Source organism: Poecilia formosa, unplaced genomic scaffold (assembly GCF_000485575.1).
Source record: "Poecilia formosa unplaced genomic scaffold, Poecilia_formosa-5.1.2 Scaffold544, whole genome shotgun sequence".
NCBI classification, from domain to species: domain Eukaryota; kingdom Metazoa; phylum Chordata; class Actinopteri; order Cyprinodontiformes; family Poeciliidae; genus Poecilia; species Poecilia formosa.
The window spans coordinates 109,758-125,480 of record NW_006800483.1 but is presented as its reverse complement, the minus strand read 5'-3'; the positions used below and the strand labels follow the sequence as shown (position 1 = coordinate 125,480).

Here is a 15,723-nt window from a genome sequence, read left to right as displayed (position 1 = left end):
TAAATCTGATAGTTTTCAAAGTGACATCTTTACCGCCTCCAACAGAGCGGCCATCTTTACCGCCTCCAACAGAGCGGCCATCTTTACCGCCTCCAACAGAGCGGCCATCTTTACCGTCTCCAACAGAGCGCCGCAGGGCGGCAGCTGCCTTCTTCTTCTGCACATCCTCTGGGTCGTGTGGCTGCGGTCGGGTTTAATTGGTAAAATGGAAAAAGAAAATCCGATTTCAGCCAAACCTGAGCTTGAAGTCCTGCGGTGTGAACGCAGTCGTAGAATCACAGCTGGATCGGGATCATTGTTTAGAGCTACCGTCTTGATTAAAGCTGTGTCTGTGAAGCTGTTTGATAGATCTACGTGGATCTATATAGATCTAGATAGATAGATGGTTTATTGTTCAAATGTGTGACAGGAGCAGCTGAACACATGTTTTTTCAGTCCAGACTGAGTAGTCGCTGCAGTAGTTTGTGTTGCTGCGCGGCGCGGCGCGGCGCTTCCTGTCGCCCCTCAGCTTGTTTCTGCTTCATGCTGACTTTCTTATCGGTACTACACATCTGCTGGCTGCTCTGCTGCTGCAGCGCTTTGGTCCGTCTGACTGAGATCAGGAAAGTTCGTCTGATCTTATCTTCACCTGCCTGTGGGAGTCTGAACTGAGGTGACTGCTGTGGCCCCGCCCCCCGCTGTGATGTCACAGCTTGGATGTGGTCGCTCTGAGGTCGGAGCACAGATGATCTCAGCATCTTTTCTCTGACCTGCTTTAATGCACAGGAGGAATTATCTGATAAATCATCAGGTTTACAGGAACTGCGTACTTCACCGTCGCCTAGGAAACGGCATCCAGTGGCGGCAGTGATTCGTCAGCGCTCCTCTTCCTGCTGGAGAGCCGAGCAGATGCTGCTTCAGCAGCAAGCAGAAGCTGCTGCTCATGTCGCTGATGACCGCTGACGACCAATCAGAGGGGGACCGACTGACCCGAAGAGCCCCGCTAACGCCGCCTACGCAACAGGACAGCAGAACCTGGAAAGCTGCTGCATGAGACGCCTGCATCCTGCAAGGTCATCAGTAACTGAACCTGCTTCATAAAACCAGAAAAGATCCGAAACACGCTCCGACTCTGACGGATTAAAAGCCAAACATTCACGATGAGGAATCCAGTAGGAGCTGAATTTTTACCTCTGAAGCTCCGATTCACAACAAATGTCTTTAGAAAAACATGATTTCAGTTCAACCTCTCAAACATTCAGCTGATCATCACAGAATTAAGTTCAATAGATTATCAAAAGATTTAAAAAGTTTCGATGTGAGGAAGAATAAGGAGACATGAACCTGCAGCACGCCTCCTCCTGGGTCGTTTGGTTCTGTTGGGTCGTTTGGTTCTGTTGGGCAGAAACAGGCAGTAGATCTGAGGTTCATTCAGTGTAACAGAACATTGAGTCAGAACCTCCACGGTCCAAACAGGTTTCCAGTACCACACGGTTCTGTTGGGTCATTATGAGCCAAATAAGTTATTTTACATATTTATATAAAAACCAATTAAAGCTTTTCTGCTGTAACATTCAGACGTTTCATCGAAGCAGAAAATCATCATAATTACAAGAATTAAAGTTGAGAGGGCAGAGAGAGTTCTGCTTCGGGTCCAAGCGGGTCAGAACCACAAACTGAAGGAACACTGGCCTCTACAGGCGGAGAGCGGAACTGCAGGTTTATGTTCTGTCAGATGGGTCCAAACCAGAGGTTCTGGTTCTGTTGGGGGAAGACAGACGTTACTCTGTGAACCTTTAAATGTCTTCAGAAAAGGATTATTTTAGTTTATTAGTAATATCAGAAATTGTGGAGTACGCACTATTTAGATCAATATTAAACAGCCCAGAAATGGAACCAGAACCAGAACCAGAATAACTACGAACTTGGAATCCAGAAACACTTAACAGGATCAGTCACTGCTTAGTTTATGTTACTTTTAACTCAGAAAAGGATTTAGATCAGTCATTCTTTAGCTCATTTTATCAGAAACTGTAGAGTTTCACTATTTAGAAATAGAATTAGATACTTAGCAGCCCTGAACAGGAGAACTTAGTTTACACACTTTACAACATTAGATTAGTTTTTTTTCCTCTTTTTTGTTCCTTCGGTTTGTTTTGTTTGTACTTTTAACTCATGTAAAGCACTTTGAATGGCCTTGTTGCTGAAAATGTGCTGTATAAATAAAATTACCTTCAGGACCCATGAAGTCTGAACTCCACAGTCAGACTGAAAACTGATTCAACTAAATGAAACAAACATTAATCATTATTACAGGAACACTTATTGGGTTTGACACGTATGAAGTTTCACTTGTTTTTGATTTAATTCACAAATTAAAGTTCATTAAGAGACACGTTTTCTAAGCATCAAGTTCTGATAACTTCAGTCTGAGTTGTTAAAATTTAATACTGTAATTTAAATAAAAATAATCCTGTTAAATTATGCAGCCAAGCTTTCCTCAACTAGTTGAACAAGAAAACCTTTCTGTATTATTTTCATTACTGAGTTATGATAACTTATTTTAAGCTAGGATTAGATTTCTTCATTCAGTTTGCATGAACAAACATTTTATTAAACATCGACTGAATTCTGCTCACATTTATTTTAATCAAAGTAAAACAACAACCTGCTGCTAGGCATTCTGGGAACTAGTCGCCATTCCTGCCTTTTAAGATTTTTTAAAGTGCTAATTTAGACATAACAAAATGAATAGTTAACATAACTGATTATCTTTCACAAACTCAAACAGCTCAAAATGTAAAACTTGCGACATTTCTTTGACTCAGACAGAGCTGGTCGTATGAATTCTGTTGCATTTACTGCAGTAACGTTTTGATAAAAATGTGCTTTAATTATGCTGTACTTTGAACTTTTACCTCAGTAATTATATATGAAATATTAATAGTCTTCAGTAAATATTCAGTGAGTTCTTCACAAACTTTCACCAAACACAAACCTGCAGCTTCTGCTTCAGAAACGGAAAAATGACTCGTTTGCCTGATTTAGTTATTTTGTAGTTATTTATATTATTTTAATTTTGGACTTTAAAACACCAAAATTTCCACTTTATATTCTGGTCTGTTTGATGTAACTTTTAAATATTGATTATTTGATTAATTACTCACAATTTTTCCAAATACTTTTTAACTCTTGAGTGAAAATGTCTTGAAGTAGAGCTACTTTTACTTTAGTACAATTGTTTGGTCCCTCTGCTTAAGTCACCAGGTGACCTTTGACCCCATCCAATCACTGAACAGATGCTGAGAACAGATCAATGTGTGGATGAAGTTATTAAAGAGGAACAATCTAGAGTTATAGATCTAGAGTCAATGCACAGCTTCAGTTTGTCCAGCTGTAAACCAGAGATGAGGATGACCTCTGACCTCTGACCTCCAGAGCCACATAAAGCCGGTTCCACAGTGGTCCTTCTAGCAGCTGCAGAACATTTCAGGACCAGAGAAACTCATCCAGGCGTTTAGTGGCTTTGATTCTGACTGACGAACCAACGACCCAGAACCCTGCTGCTGGTCCAGAACCCTGCTGCTGGTCCAGAACCCTGCTGGTCCAGAACCCTGCTGGTCCAGAACCCTGCTGCTGGTCCAGAACCCTGCTGCTGGTCCAGAACCCTCCTGGTCCAGAACCCTGCTGCTGGTTCAGTTCCTGGATGGGTTCGGTTCTGCGGCGCTGTTCGGTTCCTGGATGTCAGCGGCGGTTTGTGGTGAGCGCAGAAAGCCCCTCCTCCGGCTGTGAGGTGTTTCCAGGCAGCAGCTCAGGTCCTAGAAAGAAGCTCTGTGTGACCCGGTTAGCGGAGGATGACATCATGTTTGTGTTTCTACAGCCGGCTGACGCCTCACGCTAATGTCCGACCCGATTACCAGCCAGTCTGCTTCTCCTTCTCACATTTTATCTTCTGTTCATCTAAACTTCCGTCATGCCACATTTTAAACTTGAAATTGAATGCAGGTCATGATGCCAGAGAATCACTAGCAGGTCCAGGAGATCCTTCAACTTCATGAAGGTTTTAACCCAGCAGAAAGTTTTCACACCCTGCTGTCATCCTCACCACCAGCAGCCAGCGCAGAGCTAACTCCAAGCTAATTATTAGGCTAAATATTTAGCTAGTTCAGAAATAAAAGTTTAGCTCCATTTCATTACTTTTCTCAAATAATTGCTGTGATTAAATGCCTCCTGTATTTTTTGTTTTGTTTCTTTGTTGATCTCTGTATCGGTGCTGTATAAGTTCTGTCCTGTTTTTGTTCTTTCCTTTTTCTTTCTGTAAAAAAATTCAAAATACCTAATGAACACAATATTTAAAAAAAAAATACAAAAACATTTAGCTCCGTAAATAGTGAACAAGCTAATTATTTAGCTGTAAACCAAATATTTAGTTCTGAGCTGGTTAAATATGTAGTTAGCTGCAGGCTAACTAAACATTTAGCTAATATGCAAATTCACTTGCCAAAAAGCAGAAGCTAAACTTTATAACTGCTGTTAAATTTTGTCTTCTGTGTATTTGTATCAGGCCTGAATGTTTTCTGGACTTCCTGCTGGTAGACGGCGGTGAATGCATGGTGTGGATTTTAAAGCTGAGTCAGGCAGCATGGAGACATAAACACAACAAACTGGTGAAAGTCCTTAAAAGGCTGCAGGTTTGGTCTGAGGCCCCCAGCAGCAGCATGCAGCGCTGGTGGCAGGAAGTCTCTGAGATCAGAGATAAACTGCAGCGGTGGCTCTGCATGGAAGCAGGTCAGAGAGGAGCTGACAGCGTGGGCAGCACAACGCAGCACAACGCAGCACAACGCAGCACACAAGTGATGATGCAGCAACCCGAGTCTGCTGAGTCACAGCATGCCTGGAAACCGGGTCAGAGAGTCAGCAGGCTGCGTCCTGCAGCCCTGGGGCCTCAGCCTGGGGGTCCTGGGAGCCCCAGGCTGAGGCCTGGGGGCCCTGCAGGGATTCTGCATCAGGATCAACCCAGGGGTCCTGGAGCAGCCAGGGTCTCAACCTGGGGTCATCAGGATCCTCACAGGGATCAGTCAAAGATCAGTCAAAGATCCTCAGTGGGGCCTGCAGAGCCCGAGGGCCCCCAGTCCGGCCCTCTGTGTTCAGCATCCAGCAGACCAACATGGAACCTCTGACATGAAGTGAGATCATGATGTGAGTCAGAACCGAAACCTTCAGATTATCTCCTTCTGAAATCTGCAGCAGAAACGATCTGCAACCGCTGGAATATTCCCCGAGGTTCACAGAGAGAGAGAGTGGGGGGACATGTCCGTCCTGCAGCAGCAGAACCAGAACCGGGCCTGGACTCCACAGTTTGTGTCGAATCTTTTCTGCAGAAACGTTCTGCGGCTCTGTGACATTTTCTCCAGATGGGTGTTACCTGCAGCTTTCAGCTCACCTTGTTTTACTTCTTAGCCGTTAAAAAGCCTGAGCTGCCGATTCTGATTTTGGCTCAAACTAATTATTTTTATCTGAAATTTCACTGAATAAAGCAAGAAAGTGTCTGAGTTGGTAACAGTGGGGAGCAGACATGACCTGGTGGGCGGGGCTTAGCTGGTGGGCGGGGCTAGCACAGGACAGAGGCTGACTATTAGACCTTTGATGAGGTGACATCACATGGAAGTATCGGCTCATCACTGATCTCCCAAAATTAAAGGAATCGGTGCTGATCGATCGGAACCTTATTTATTTATATTGTGCTAATTCTCGCAGTCAGAGCCACTTTTGTCGTCCTGATGGTATTTTTTGTTCTTGCAGTAGAAAGAACGCCTGACTCAGCGGTTTCTGCTGGCTGTGGGTCCGGTTCGCCTGCGGTTCTGATCCTGCAGGTCGAGTTCAGATTAGCGTCCCGGTGTAGCCTAGCTGACATCACTTCCTGGCCTGCTGGTCCTGATCGCTGCATGCTGACTCAGGACCAGGGACTCCATTAAACAGAACCGGCTGACAGACAGCATGAAGTAGGACGAAGCCACAGTGTTTCCTCTGACGCTTTTATGCACATTTTGAGGTTTTGCATTAGAAATAACTTCCTCTGTTTCACAATAACAAAGTTTTTGGTTCGCTTGGGGTGAATCAAAAAAATGTTCTGAAGAAAGAATCGATGCTGCAGCAGAGAGAACAGATTGACTCCATCTTTGTGCTACATGCTAGTTAGCGACATGGAAAAACGGCTCATTTGTTTAGTTTTTGTAACATTTTAGAAGTTTGTTTAAAGTTTCCTGATAATTGGATGGAAACATAATGTTCATAATGGAGGAGCGGCCTAGTTAAAGTTTGGGCTTAAATCTGACTGAGACGCTGCAGGATGAGTTTCAGCAGGAAAAGCATCTAGTCAGACTGGTTGGTTGATTGATTGGTTCTTTGTGGCTCGTGATAAATTGGACCTTTGAAGCATCTCAGGAGGCTGAACCGCGCCGACGCTTCGCCTCATTTCCTGGTTGCCTCTGCAGAGCGTGACCTAGAAAATCTGCTGCCAGGTTCGAAGCTCAGCGTTTCATCCTGAGGAGCGCCTGAAACTGGGTCGGCCCGCGGGCCTCGTCAGCCGGGTCGCTGCGGTTTAAGGAGGAGGATCAAACGCTCTCAGGTGGTGACATCACGGCGAGGCGCATAAAAAACCCGGCTGTTTACACCGGACCATCAGAACCGGGCAGGACGCCGCAGACGCACATCCACGCCTGACCTCCAGCCAAGCCCTGGGAACCCTGCAGAACAGAACCGGACCAATCCGAGTCAAACAGAACCGGACAGAACCAGCATGTTTCCAGCAGCTAACAGTTCCAGACTGACGGTGAGGAAAGTTCTGATGAGTTCTGCGATCAGCTCTAAGCCGGGTCCGGTTCTAATGGCGATGGTTTGTCTTCATCTGAAGCAGACCCGGTACATGGTTCTGATTGGCTCAGTAGGGTCCAGTCAGCCTCTGATTTATTGAGCTTTATTTCTGTTTTCTTTATCGAACTTCTGGGCCCAGTCCGGTTTTTGAGCAGAACCGGTTCTGAAGCATTTTCTGTTTGATTCAAAAATACTTTAAATAATTCCAGGCCTCAGACAGCTGCTGTAGAGTTCTGTGTCGCAGGGGCTCTGAGGAAGCCTCTGACTGAAGCTGCTTCTCGCCAATAGGAGGTTTTAGTGGCTCCTGCATCGCCATGGAGATTTTTATTATTATTATGGGATATAATGTCAAGAACTTCCTGCTGTAACCCTGGAGACGATTCATTCTCTACTGACTGGCTAATGAAGGTCGACTCCCTCCTCCTCAGGTCATCGGTGCCGTCGTCATGGTAACGATGTTGATGATGGCAGAGGTGGCATCGAAGCACCCCAGGAAACGCTCTGACGGCTCAGTGAAGCAAACCGTGTCTCTGCACCTGGACCCAGACCTGCTGCTGCTGCCCAGCAGGAACCCGAGGCCGCTGCACAACGCCTCCATCTCGCCCTGGACCTACAAGTGAGTACACAGCTGCCGGGTCCCATTGGGTCTCGCCGGGTCCCAATGGGTCCCACCGGGTCTTGCCGGGTCCCATTGGGTCTCGTCAAGTCCCATTGGGTCTTGCAGGGTCCTGCCATGTCCCACTGAGTTTCTGTTCTGACCCGCCGTCTCTGTCTGCAGTACGTCCCGTGACGAGTCTCTGTACCCGCCCGTGCTGTCGGAGGCGCACTGCCTGCTGAAGGGCTGCCGGGACCTGGAGGGGAAGGAGGACCAGAACCTGCAGTCCCGGCCCATCTGGTACCAGGTGATGGTTCTGAAGCGGGTCAAGACGAACGAGACGGAGCATAGCTACCACTACCGCCTGGAGACCCGTAACGTCCCTGTGGGCTGCACCTGCGTCCGGCACCTGGTCCATGTCCAGGAGTGAAACTGGGTCCAGAACCAGGTCCAGAACCTCTAGTTCTGAGTCGCTGCCTTCTCTGAAGAGTTTTGCATCAAGTTGTGTAAACTGACCACTAAGTTTGGCGTCAGGAGGCGTCCCGCCTTGTTGGTGCTTATTTAAGTTTTATTTAATAGTTTGTGACCTTCAGCAGATATTTATTATTATTACTGATGTATTTATTATACTGATCAATAAAGTTCAGACACTGATGAATGATCCTGCTCCTTTATTCTTTAAAATAGATTTCTGTACAACACGTCCTTTAACTAGGCCGATGGATAAGAGCAGCTGCATCCATCATCCATCCATCCATCATCCATCCATCCATCCATCATCCATCCATCATCCATCCATCCATATCAGGGTGTTTTTAGTTATAATCAGACAATTTGAACAGAATGTGAAGAAATAAAGCTGGATGCCACCGACTCGGGTCACTCTGTCTTGGTTCTCATCTCAGTCTCGTAGGTTTTTGGACCCGTCTGACTTGTTGGTCCTGAGTTTATCTGATTTAATCTGACTCTGGGTCAGAACCACTTCCAGGTCTGACTTTCGGGTTGGTTCAGGTTGGCGTTCTTTAGGCGGTACCAGCAGAGCAGAATGGTTCTGATAGGCCTGTTCTGAACTTCAGTCCTCGCCAATCAGAACTCAGGTGGTGTCTCCTGATTGGTCCACATCAGGAAAGAGTTCCTTTCCTGATGTGGAAAGGAACTCCACATCAGGATCCTGATGGATCCAACAAGTTGATCCATCAGGTCAACTTGTTCTCCTCTCTCTGTTGGGACCAGAACTGAAACTGGACCAGAACCACCTCCAGACTTTGACTCTCCATCAGGCTTTTTGGGGCTCGGTTCTGGTTCTACCGGTACCTCGGTCCGGAAGGCAGGAATTGGACTCTAATTCTTGGATCTGAAAGCTGTTTGGTTTCAGTTGCACTTACTGGCAGTGACTTGGAACAAAGTGGTTCTGGTCTGACCCTGATGTCAGACGGTTCTGGTCTGTAAGCCGTTTGGACCTCCTGCAGGTTTTCATCCTGACCAGAACGGTCCAACTGGTTCTGCTTGGTTCTGGTTCTCAAACAGAACTGGACCTGTACAGATCTTGTGGTTTCAACAGCAGGGTTCCTGATTTTCTGCTGTTCTCAGAGGCGCCACTAGATGTCACCAAGGAACCACATCACAGTAAAATGTTCAAGCTGTCCAGCAGGGGGCGCAGTCTGACTCAGAGTATCTGAGCTGATGTCCAGCTTCAGTATCAGACAGAACCCTGCTGATCCGTTTCAGTCGGGTTGGGTTCTGGCTGGTGCATGTACAGTCACACTCACACATGAAGACATTGGCACCGTTGGCATGGCAACAAAGCACAGTAAAGCCACAGGAAACTGTCCAGTAATGACTGAATCTGCAGCGTTTGTTTGAAAACGAGGGTCCTGGTGGAGGAGACAAACGTCCCTCAGTCCTCCATGTCCTCCACTGGTTCTGCTCCCAGTCCTCCCAGTCAGAGGAGCGCCAGTCTCCCAGCTCCTCAATAGGCCCTCAAAATCGGCTTGTGGAAAAGGTTCAGCTTGTGTTGTGATCAGGCCATCAAGACACCTGAGGCAGAAAGCAGAGGGAGGCGGTGAGCGGCAACGCAACGACTAGACACACATCAAGATGACGATAGGCCCGACAGCCTCAACCAGAACCAGAACCAGGCCAAACAGAAGCACACCAGACTGACCCAAACCCAAACCAGACTAATCCAAACCAGTCTGACCCAAACCAGACTGACCCAAACCAGTCTTACCCAAACCCAAACCAGTCTTACCCAAACCAGACTAACCAAAACCAGTCTGACCCAAACCCAAACCAGACTAACCCAAACCAGACCCAGAGTATGATTTAAGTTCTGTCCTAAACAACAACACACCAAAAGATGAACCATCGCTCAGAGGTCCACTGGTAGAGCCAACTGTCCTGCAGTTTTTAGATGTGCCACAGGTACAAAACACTGGAATGAAGCAGCTTGATTACCTCCTCCTTGTGTAGATCAGTTCTCCAGAGCCTTGCTAATGACCTAATTATTCTATTATATTCTAAAAATTGCAGGACAGTAGCCCTTCAGGACTGGAGCTTGACACCTGTGCCATAAACCCTGATGGTTTGGGTCAGAGGGCTTGGCTTGACTCCGCCCACCCAGAATCCATCATGGCTGCCTCCTCATCCTCATCCTCACCTCCACACTGTGCTTGTCCTGGAAGACAGACAGACGGAAACAATTCATTAGACACAGACGTCCGTCCGACGGGAGGTCAGAGGGTCAGGGCCGGGGATAGGGTCAGCGGGTCCTCACCTCCTCCTGTGAGGCGTTCAGGTGCATCTGCAGCGGGTTGGCGTTGACGCGATGCTCCTGACGGTCTTTGGTCAAAGCTTTCTGCGCCACTTCGCGCTCGTGCTCCCTCCTCTCGGCCAGGTGCTTCAGCAGTTCCGCCTCCTGACACTAGAGAGCGCCAGAGAGCAGGTGAGGCTGAGGTTTGATCACCGGGAACTTGGCCCGGCCTCCACTCACCTTCCGCCTCTCCTGCGCGGCGTCCAGCTTCTTCTGGATCTCTGCCAGCGACGGCTTCTGGCGGGGCGGCGTGGTGGCCCTCAGCTCCGGGGCACCATCGAAGGTCGGCGGCTTCAGGATGACCTCAAAGGCCTGGCCGCTCGCGCGTTTGCTCAGCTCGATGACCTCCATGTCCCGGATGTTGCACAGGTTCAGGTCCACCACGCCTGCAAGAAGACCGCTAGCTTTAAGATTCAGAGCCTCACTGGTCGATATGATGACAAACCTGCATTTGTTTTTATATCTATATTGAAAAACATAATTTCAGCTGCTAAGAGTCCAAACCGGAAGAGGAGGAGGGAGGACGGGTCCAATCTGGGCTACAGTCAAAACTTAACAGTGATTTAGGTTATTTAGCCTGTTATAAGAGAAACAAAATGGGGTTTAATTTTTAAAAGTTATATTTTCACCATCTTATTCCTTTAAACATAGAAGTTTAAAACTAACTACTCTACAAAACTAAATATTTAGCTCAGAGTTAGCTTAATATTGAGCTAACTCTATGCGCAGGAGAGGAGCTAAATGTTTCCCTGCTAACTAATTAGTTAAATTATTGAAACATGTAGTTTCTGAATTAAATATTTAACTTGGAGCTACATATTTAGCTTTGATAAATTTTTAGCTAACGAGATAAATGTTGCTTAGTATTTAGAACGATAAATATTTAGTTTGAAGATAAATATTTAAATTGCAGCTAAATGTTTAATTCCAAGTTAAATAATTATCTGGCTAACTAAAGCTTTGGTTTGAAACTGTGACATTTATAAATGAATGAATGAATAACCTGATGAAAGCATGACCATCATGAACCGTCATGTTTTTCTCTTATTACAGGCTAAATAACCCAAATTATTGCAGTTAATTTTAACTCTGTATCTTTGCAAACTCCAGCCCGCATGTTTCCTCAGGCAGAACGTCACACTGTGAGTGGCTGAGTCTTTCTGGGTTCTGATCCGGATTAGAGAACGGGCCTGAGCCTGAACTGAGCTCTGCTGGAGGAAACCTGATCTCTGATCAGAGCTACATGAACATTAATTTAACTGACTGTAATGTCACAGCTGTGAGAACCGGAAACCAGCTGGTTCTGGTTCTGGACCCTAACAGAAGTCAGGATGCTGCTGACCTTCCTTCTTGTTGGCCGTCGGCTCCCTGGGTTGAGGCAGGATGCAGGAGCAGAAGATGGACACCAGGGGGAGCTCTCGCATCTTCTCTCTGTACGCTGGAACATGGAGGAGAACAGAGGGCAGAATGAAGGAGATGAAACGGGCCGGGCCGGGCCGGGCCGGGCCAGAGAACCTGCTCACCTGTCAGGGTCATGTTCCTGCTGTTCTCCAACAAAGACACTGTGGTGAGGTAGTAGAATCAGTTCCTGAGGACAAGACAAACGGGTCAGAACCACAACAGAACCTCCATAAGGCTGCCTGCTGCAGCAGACACCCACCAGAACTAAAACCAGAACCTGAACTCTGGGTCCAAACTGGACGGCCCTGAGTTCATCTAAATGTTCCTGTTTTATCTGCATCTAGCTGGAAGTTCTGTTGGTTCTGATTGGATCAGAACCGATTCCTGCAGCAGCTCTGAGGAAAAACTCTGGTTCTTTTCTCTGAAGCTTTTTTAACTCATCTGAGTCATTCGGACCTCCAGAAACTTCAGTGCCTTAGACATCCTAGATGTTCTGGTTCTGACCCGGAACGGCCGGTTCTGACTGCTCCTGGTTCTGAACCTGCAAGTTAAGCTGCAGAACGTCCAGAACCAGAGGGTTTCCTGCATCACTTCTTCATCGCATGAAGACGCGCCGCATTAAGTGCAGCTGCAGGAAATCCTCCACATTCCCAGTTAAACCAGTTAAACCAGTTAAACCAGCACCAGTCAGCAGAACCAACACAGAAACATTTTCAGAGCAGAAAAATACAGAAACAGAGGAAATGTGCTGATGAGAGCGATGATGTCATTGTTTTAACACATCACCTGCAGAACGAGTTCAGAGGGAAACAGCAGAAAGAAGAACGGAGAATGGAGAGAACGAGCGGATGAAGGAGAGGAAGGAAGGAAAGAAAGAAGAGAAAGAAGAGTGATGAGGAGTGGAAGGAAAGAGTTGTGAGGAACTGACCTGCAGCCTCGCCGCTCTGCTCTCTGCTCTGCTCTGCAGCTCGGCAGCATCGGCTCCACAGCAGCTCCATGACATCACCACGCAGCGCTCTGATTGGATGGCTGGGATGCTGTTCTGGGATTGGTCCAGAGCGGCAGAGGGAGGAGGAGGATGTGTGGGTTCATCTTCATCACTAAGGGAAAACTCTTCATCAGAAACTGGAAACAGAGGAGAAAAGTTCTGGAAGGAGCAAACAGAATCTGGATCCAGAACCAGATATTTGGTCATGATGATGATTATCACAGCTTTAAATGGACCGGGTCAGGTTCTGTTCAGAACCAGCAGCTGAGCTGAACCTCAGCAGCTGCTCAGGATGTGGTTCGGTCCAGAACCAGTTATGGATTCAACAGAACTTTACAGACGGAACGTTTCTCTAAAACACAGGTGTCAACTCCAGTCCTGAGGTCCGCTGCCCTGCAGCGATGATTCTGGTGCCTCTGCTGCACCAGAATCATCGGGTCATTAAGGTTCTGGAGAACTGATCTACACCAGGAGGAGGAGATGAAGCCGTTTCGTTCCAGTGTTTTGTACCTGTGGCACATCCAAAACCTGCAGGAAAGCGGAGGATTGGAGTTTGACACCTCTGCTCTAAAACCCGACCCAAACCAGGAAACTGGTTCTGACTGGGTTTAGATCCGAGCTGAGACACGAGGGGAACATCCGGTGCTGATTCGTTCTGGTTCTGACCTGGACTAGTTCTGATACAGTCTTCTGGCTTCTAGTAAATGTCAGCACTAAAATTAAAGCTGAGAATGAAACGTTACACACACACACACACACACACACACACTCAGAACCACGACTCAAACAGAACCGGCCCGGCTCTCCTACCAACCTTCAGTCCGTTTCTTCCAAACAATCTGTGAGTTTAGCATTTCTGCTACAGCAGCTAATGTTAGCTAAATGATGGCTAGCTTGTCCAGGGTGGCCCAAGGTGCGGCCCGGGAGCCGTTTGTGGCCCCAGACTTCAGTTCAGAAAGACACAAAGTCAGATGTTTGATGGAGACTTTCTGTCTTTAATTTGTTTTGTTCTTTTGACTCGGATGATTTTAGCCGACGTGACAGAAAGTTTGGTTACCTGAGTTAGTGCATGCATAATAGTGCATGTTATGCTAAGCTACACTGAACAAAAATATAAGCCCCGTGTCAAATGTCAGTTTTATGAACATTTGGGTTACGCAATATCTAGAGAAACTCAAACTATATTTTCAGTAATTACTGATCTTCATATCGGCATTGATATCGTGGTTCGGCCGTTTGTAGCGGATTGACAGTCATGATCGGGGTCAGGATGAGGAGTCTGATTCTGACCCAGTCGGCTTCCCGTAGCGGTTACAGACAGTCTGAGGTCTGATGCGTCTGTTCAGACCGATCAGCTGTGTCGCTGGTCTGAGCCGATCCTCCGATGGACGAGCCGATGTGGCGATCTGGAGTCGGTCAGACGAGATGAGGAGGATCTGCAGTCTGTTGGAAACCAGCTCTGAAACGGCCGGCGGTCCGATACCAGAGCTGCTGCTGTGCTGGACGTCCTGCATCCAACACGCCAACGGCTCCACAGAACATCTGAGGCTTTATGACTGGAGACATCATGTGACGTGTTGGGGCCTTTTATTGTCCAGTTGTTTTCATCTACCCAGTGGACATGTCCCACAATGCACTGAGTAAATAACTCACTGAGTGATGCTCACTGACAGCAAACTGGACTAAACATTATACACAAACCAAGAGAAATATTAGTTTTGAACAAGAAAATGTCAGCAAATGCTTATTTACAATGAACTCCACATGGCAACAATATCTGACGGGCCTTTATATTTCTGCTCAGTGTAGCTAACCAGAATGCTAACGTTTCCAAAGTTACCATGAACCCAATCCTCATTCATATCTGTACAGAAGTTTGATCACTGTTGTTTTTCATAAATAAAATAAATTTTTATGGTCTCAACAGAAATGGACACATTAGAGAAAATATGGACGGATAAAACATATTCACATATTCCTCATATTTATGTTTATTTCACTTTCTGTGGTTATTCTGTTGCCGTGTCACTTCCATTTATATAATAATCAGCATTCAGTAAAGGTGGCTTTGTCATGACCTTTGACCTCTAACCCCCTAATAGTGTCCTGCTGGGTTGGAGAGCTGCTGATCAATCCTGATATACTGCAGCTCCCATGATGCACTGCAGCAGCCGGCCATGATGTAATGGAGTTGAGTGAGGACCAGCAACAATGAGGTCACCTCCAGCCAATCAGCAGAGAGCACGCCAAGCCCCGCCCCCTGTGTGTGAGCCGACAGCAAAATGAGGTTCAGGATGCAGCATCAACACACACACACACACACACCGTTGTTCCTGCTGCAGAGGGGGAGGGTTCTGGTTCTGGTTCTGACTGAACATCAGAACATCTGGGAAGGATGACATCATCTCTGTTGGTGAGATGATGTCATCGAGTATGAGGTCACCTGTCTGCTCTGAGCAGTGATGTCACTGGTTCTGGAGGTTCTGTCCACATCACCAAGATCAGAACCAGGCAGCAGACCGGTTCTGATCCAGAACCATGCAGCTGATCGGTACAGAACCAGGCAGCAGCTCCGTCTGGTTCCGTGGTTCTGGAGGTTCTGTTAGTGTCGTGACGCTCCGTGGTTCTGGTCGTGTCTTCGGTCCGCTGAGCGGAGGCCGCCGCCGGCAGCGTGGGCTGAAAGCAGCCGGTGACTCATTCTCCTTCCACGGATAAAACCTCCCACAGCGCCTCCACAGCGCCCCTGCTGGCCGCCGCACCGCGCTGCAACTGTACATGCTCACCTGACTGCAGGTACCGTTTCTGCTCACACGTTTTATTTGTATTTATTAAAGTAATTACTAACTTCAACACAGATGAATTCCAATCAAAAATACATTATTGATCCCAAAGGAAAATTTAATAAATTGCATAATAAACAAAAATTCATCAGTTTGGGATAATTATTCAGTTATTTGTTCATTTATTTTATCGTCCCTTTAATGCTAATTTGATTAAATATAATTTTTTTTTTCATTTTTGTGCAAAGCTGTTGAGTCGCAGAGGTCTTCAATGTGGGGGACATTTTGTTTAATT

General features: G+C 46.8%; 2 protein-coding genes and 1 long non-coding RNA gene across 4 annotated transcripts; 1 reads left to right on the top strand and 2 right to left on the bottom strand.

Annotated features, from left to right (window-relative positions):
• Window positions 1-5,706: 5,706 nt before the first annotated feature.
• On the top strand, window positions 5,707-8,561 carry il17a/f1 (interleukin 17a/f1). Its single transcript, XM_007540499.2, has 3 exons — window positions 5,707-6,811; window positions 7,281-7,468; window positions 7,631-8,561. Exons 1-3 carry the CDS (start codon window positions 6,779-6,781, stop codon window positions 7,875-7,877), a joined length of 468 nt encoding a protein of 155 aa, XP_007540561.1. The 5' UTR covers window positions 5,707-6,778; the 3' UTR covers window positions 7,878-8,561.
• Window positions 8,562-8,656: 95 nt separating this feature from the next.
• On the bottom strand, window positions 8,657-12,753 carry stmn4l (stathmin-like 4, like). 2 transcript variants are annotated; one of them, XM_016665045.1, is made up of 7 exons: window positions 12,589-12,753; window positions 11,783-11,847; window positions 11,602-11,697; window positions 10,440-10,645; window positions 10,224-10,370; window positions 10,107-10,124; window positions 8,657-9,484 (listed from the first exon to the last, which is right to left on the bottom strand). In XM_016665045.1, the coding sequence occupies exons 2-7, from the start codon at window positions 11,793-11,795 to the stop codon at window positions 9,476-9,478; spliced, it is 489 nt and encodes a 162-aa protein (XP_016520531.1). In that variant the 5' UTR covers window positions 11,796-11,847; window positions 12,589-12,753; the 3' UTR covers window positions 8,657-9,475. The 2 variants fall into 2 exon arrangements, with proteins under 2 accessions (XP_016520531.1, XP_016520532.1); XM_016665046.1 differs by lacking the exon at window positions 12,589-12,753 and adding an exon at window positions 12,447-12,471.
• Window positions 12,754-14,547: 1,794 nt separating this feature from the next.
• LOC107834187 (uncharacterized) lies at window positions 14,548-15,178 on the bottom strand. The gene is made up of 2 exons (XR_001659967.1): window positions 15,092-15,178; window positions 14,548-14,908 (listed from the first exon to the last, which is right to left on the bottom strand). It is a non-coding gene; the product is annotated as an uncharacterized LOC107834187 (long non-coding RNA).
• Window positions 15,179-15,723: the final 545 nt, after the last annotated feature.

Bases quoted from the DNA above. Each gene is read 5' to 3' on its own strand.
- il17a/f1 (XM_007540499.2), top strand. From the start codon at position 6,779: ATGTTTCCAGCAGCTAACAGTTCCAGACTGACG. The intron at 6,812-7,280 runs GTGAGGAAAGTT...CCTCCTCCTCAG, and splicing joins CTAACAGTTCCAGACTGACG to GTCATCGGTGCCGTCGTCAT. The intron at 7,469-7,630 runs GTGAGTACACAG...CTCTGTCTGCAG, and splicing joins ATCTCGCCCTGGACCTACAA to TACGTCCCGTGACGAGTCTC.
- stmn4l (XM_016665045.1), bottom strand. The intron at 10,646-11,601 runs GTCAGCAGCATC...GTCTTCTTGCAG, and splicing joins GACGGCCAACAAGAAGGAAG to GCGTGGTGGACCTGAACCTG. The intron at 10,371-10,439 runs GTGAGTGGAGGC...GGCGCTCTCTAG, and splicing joins CCGCGCAGGAGAGGCGGAAG to TGTCAGGAGGCGGAACTGCT.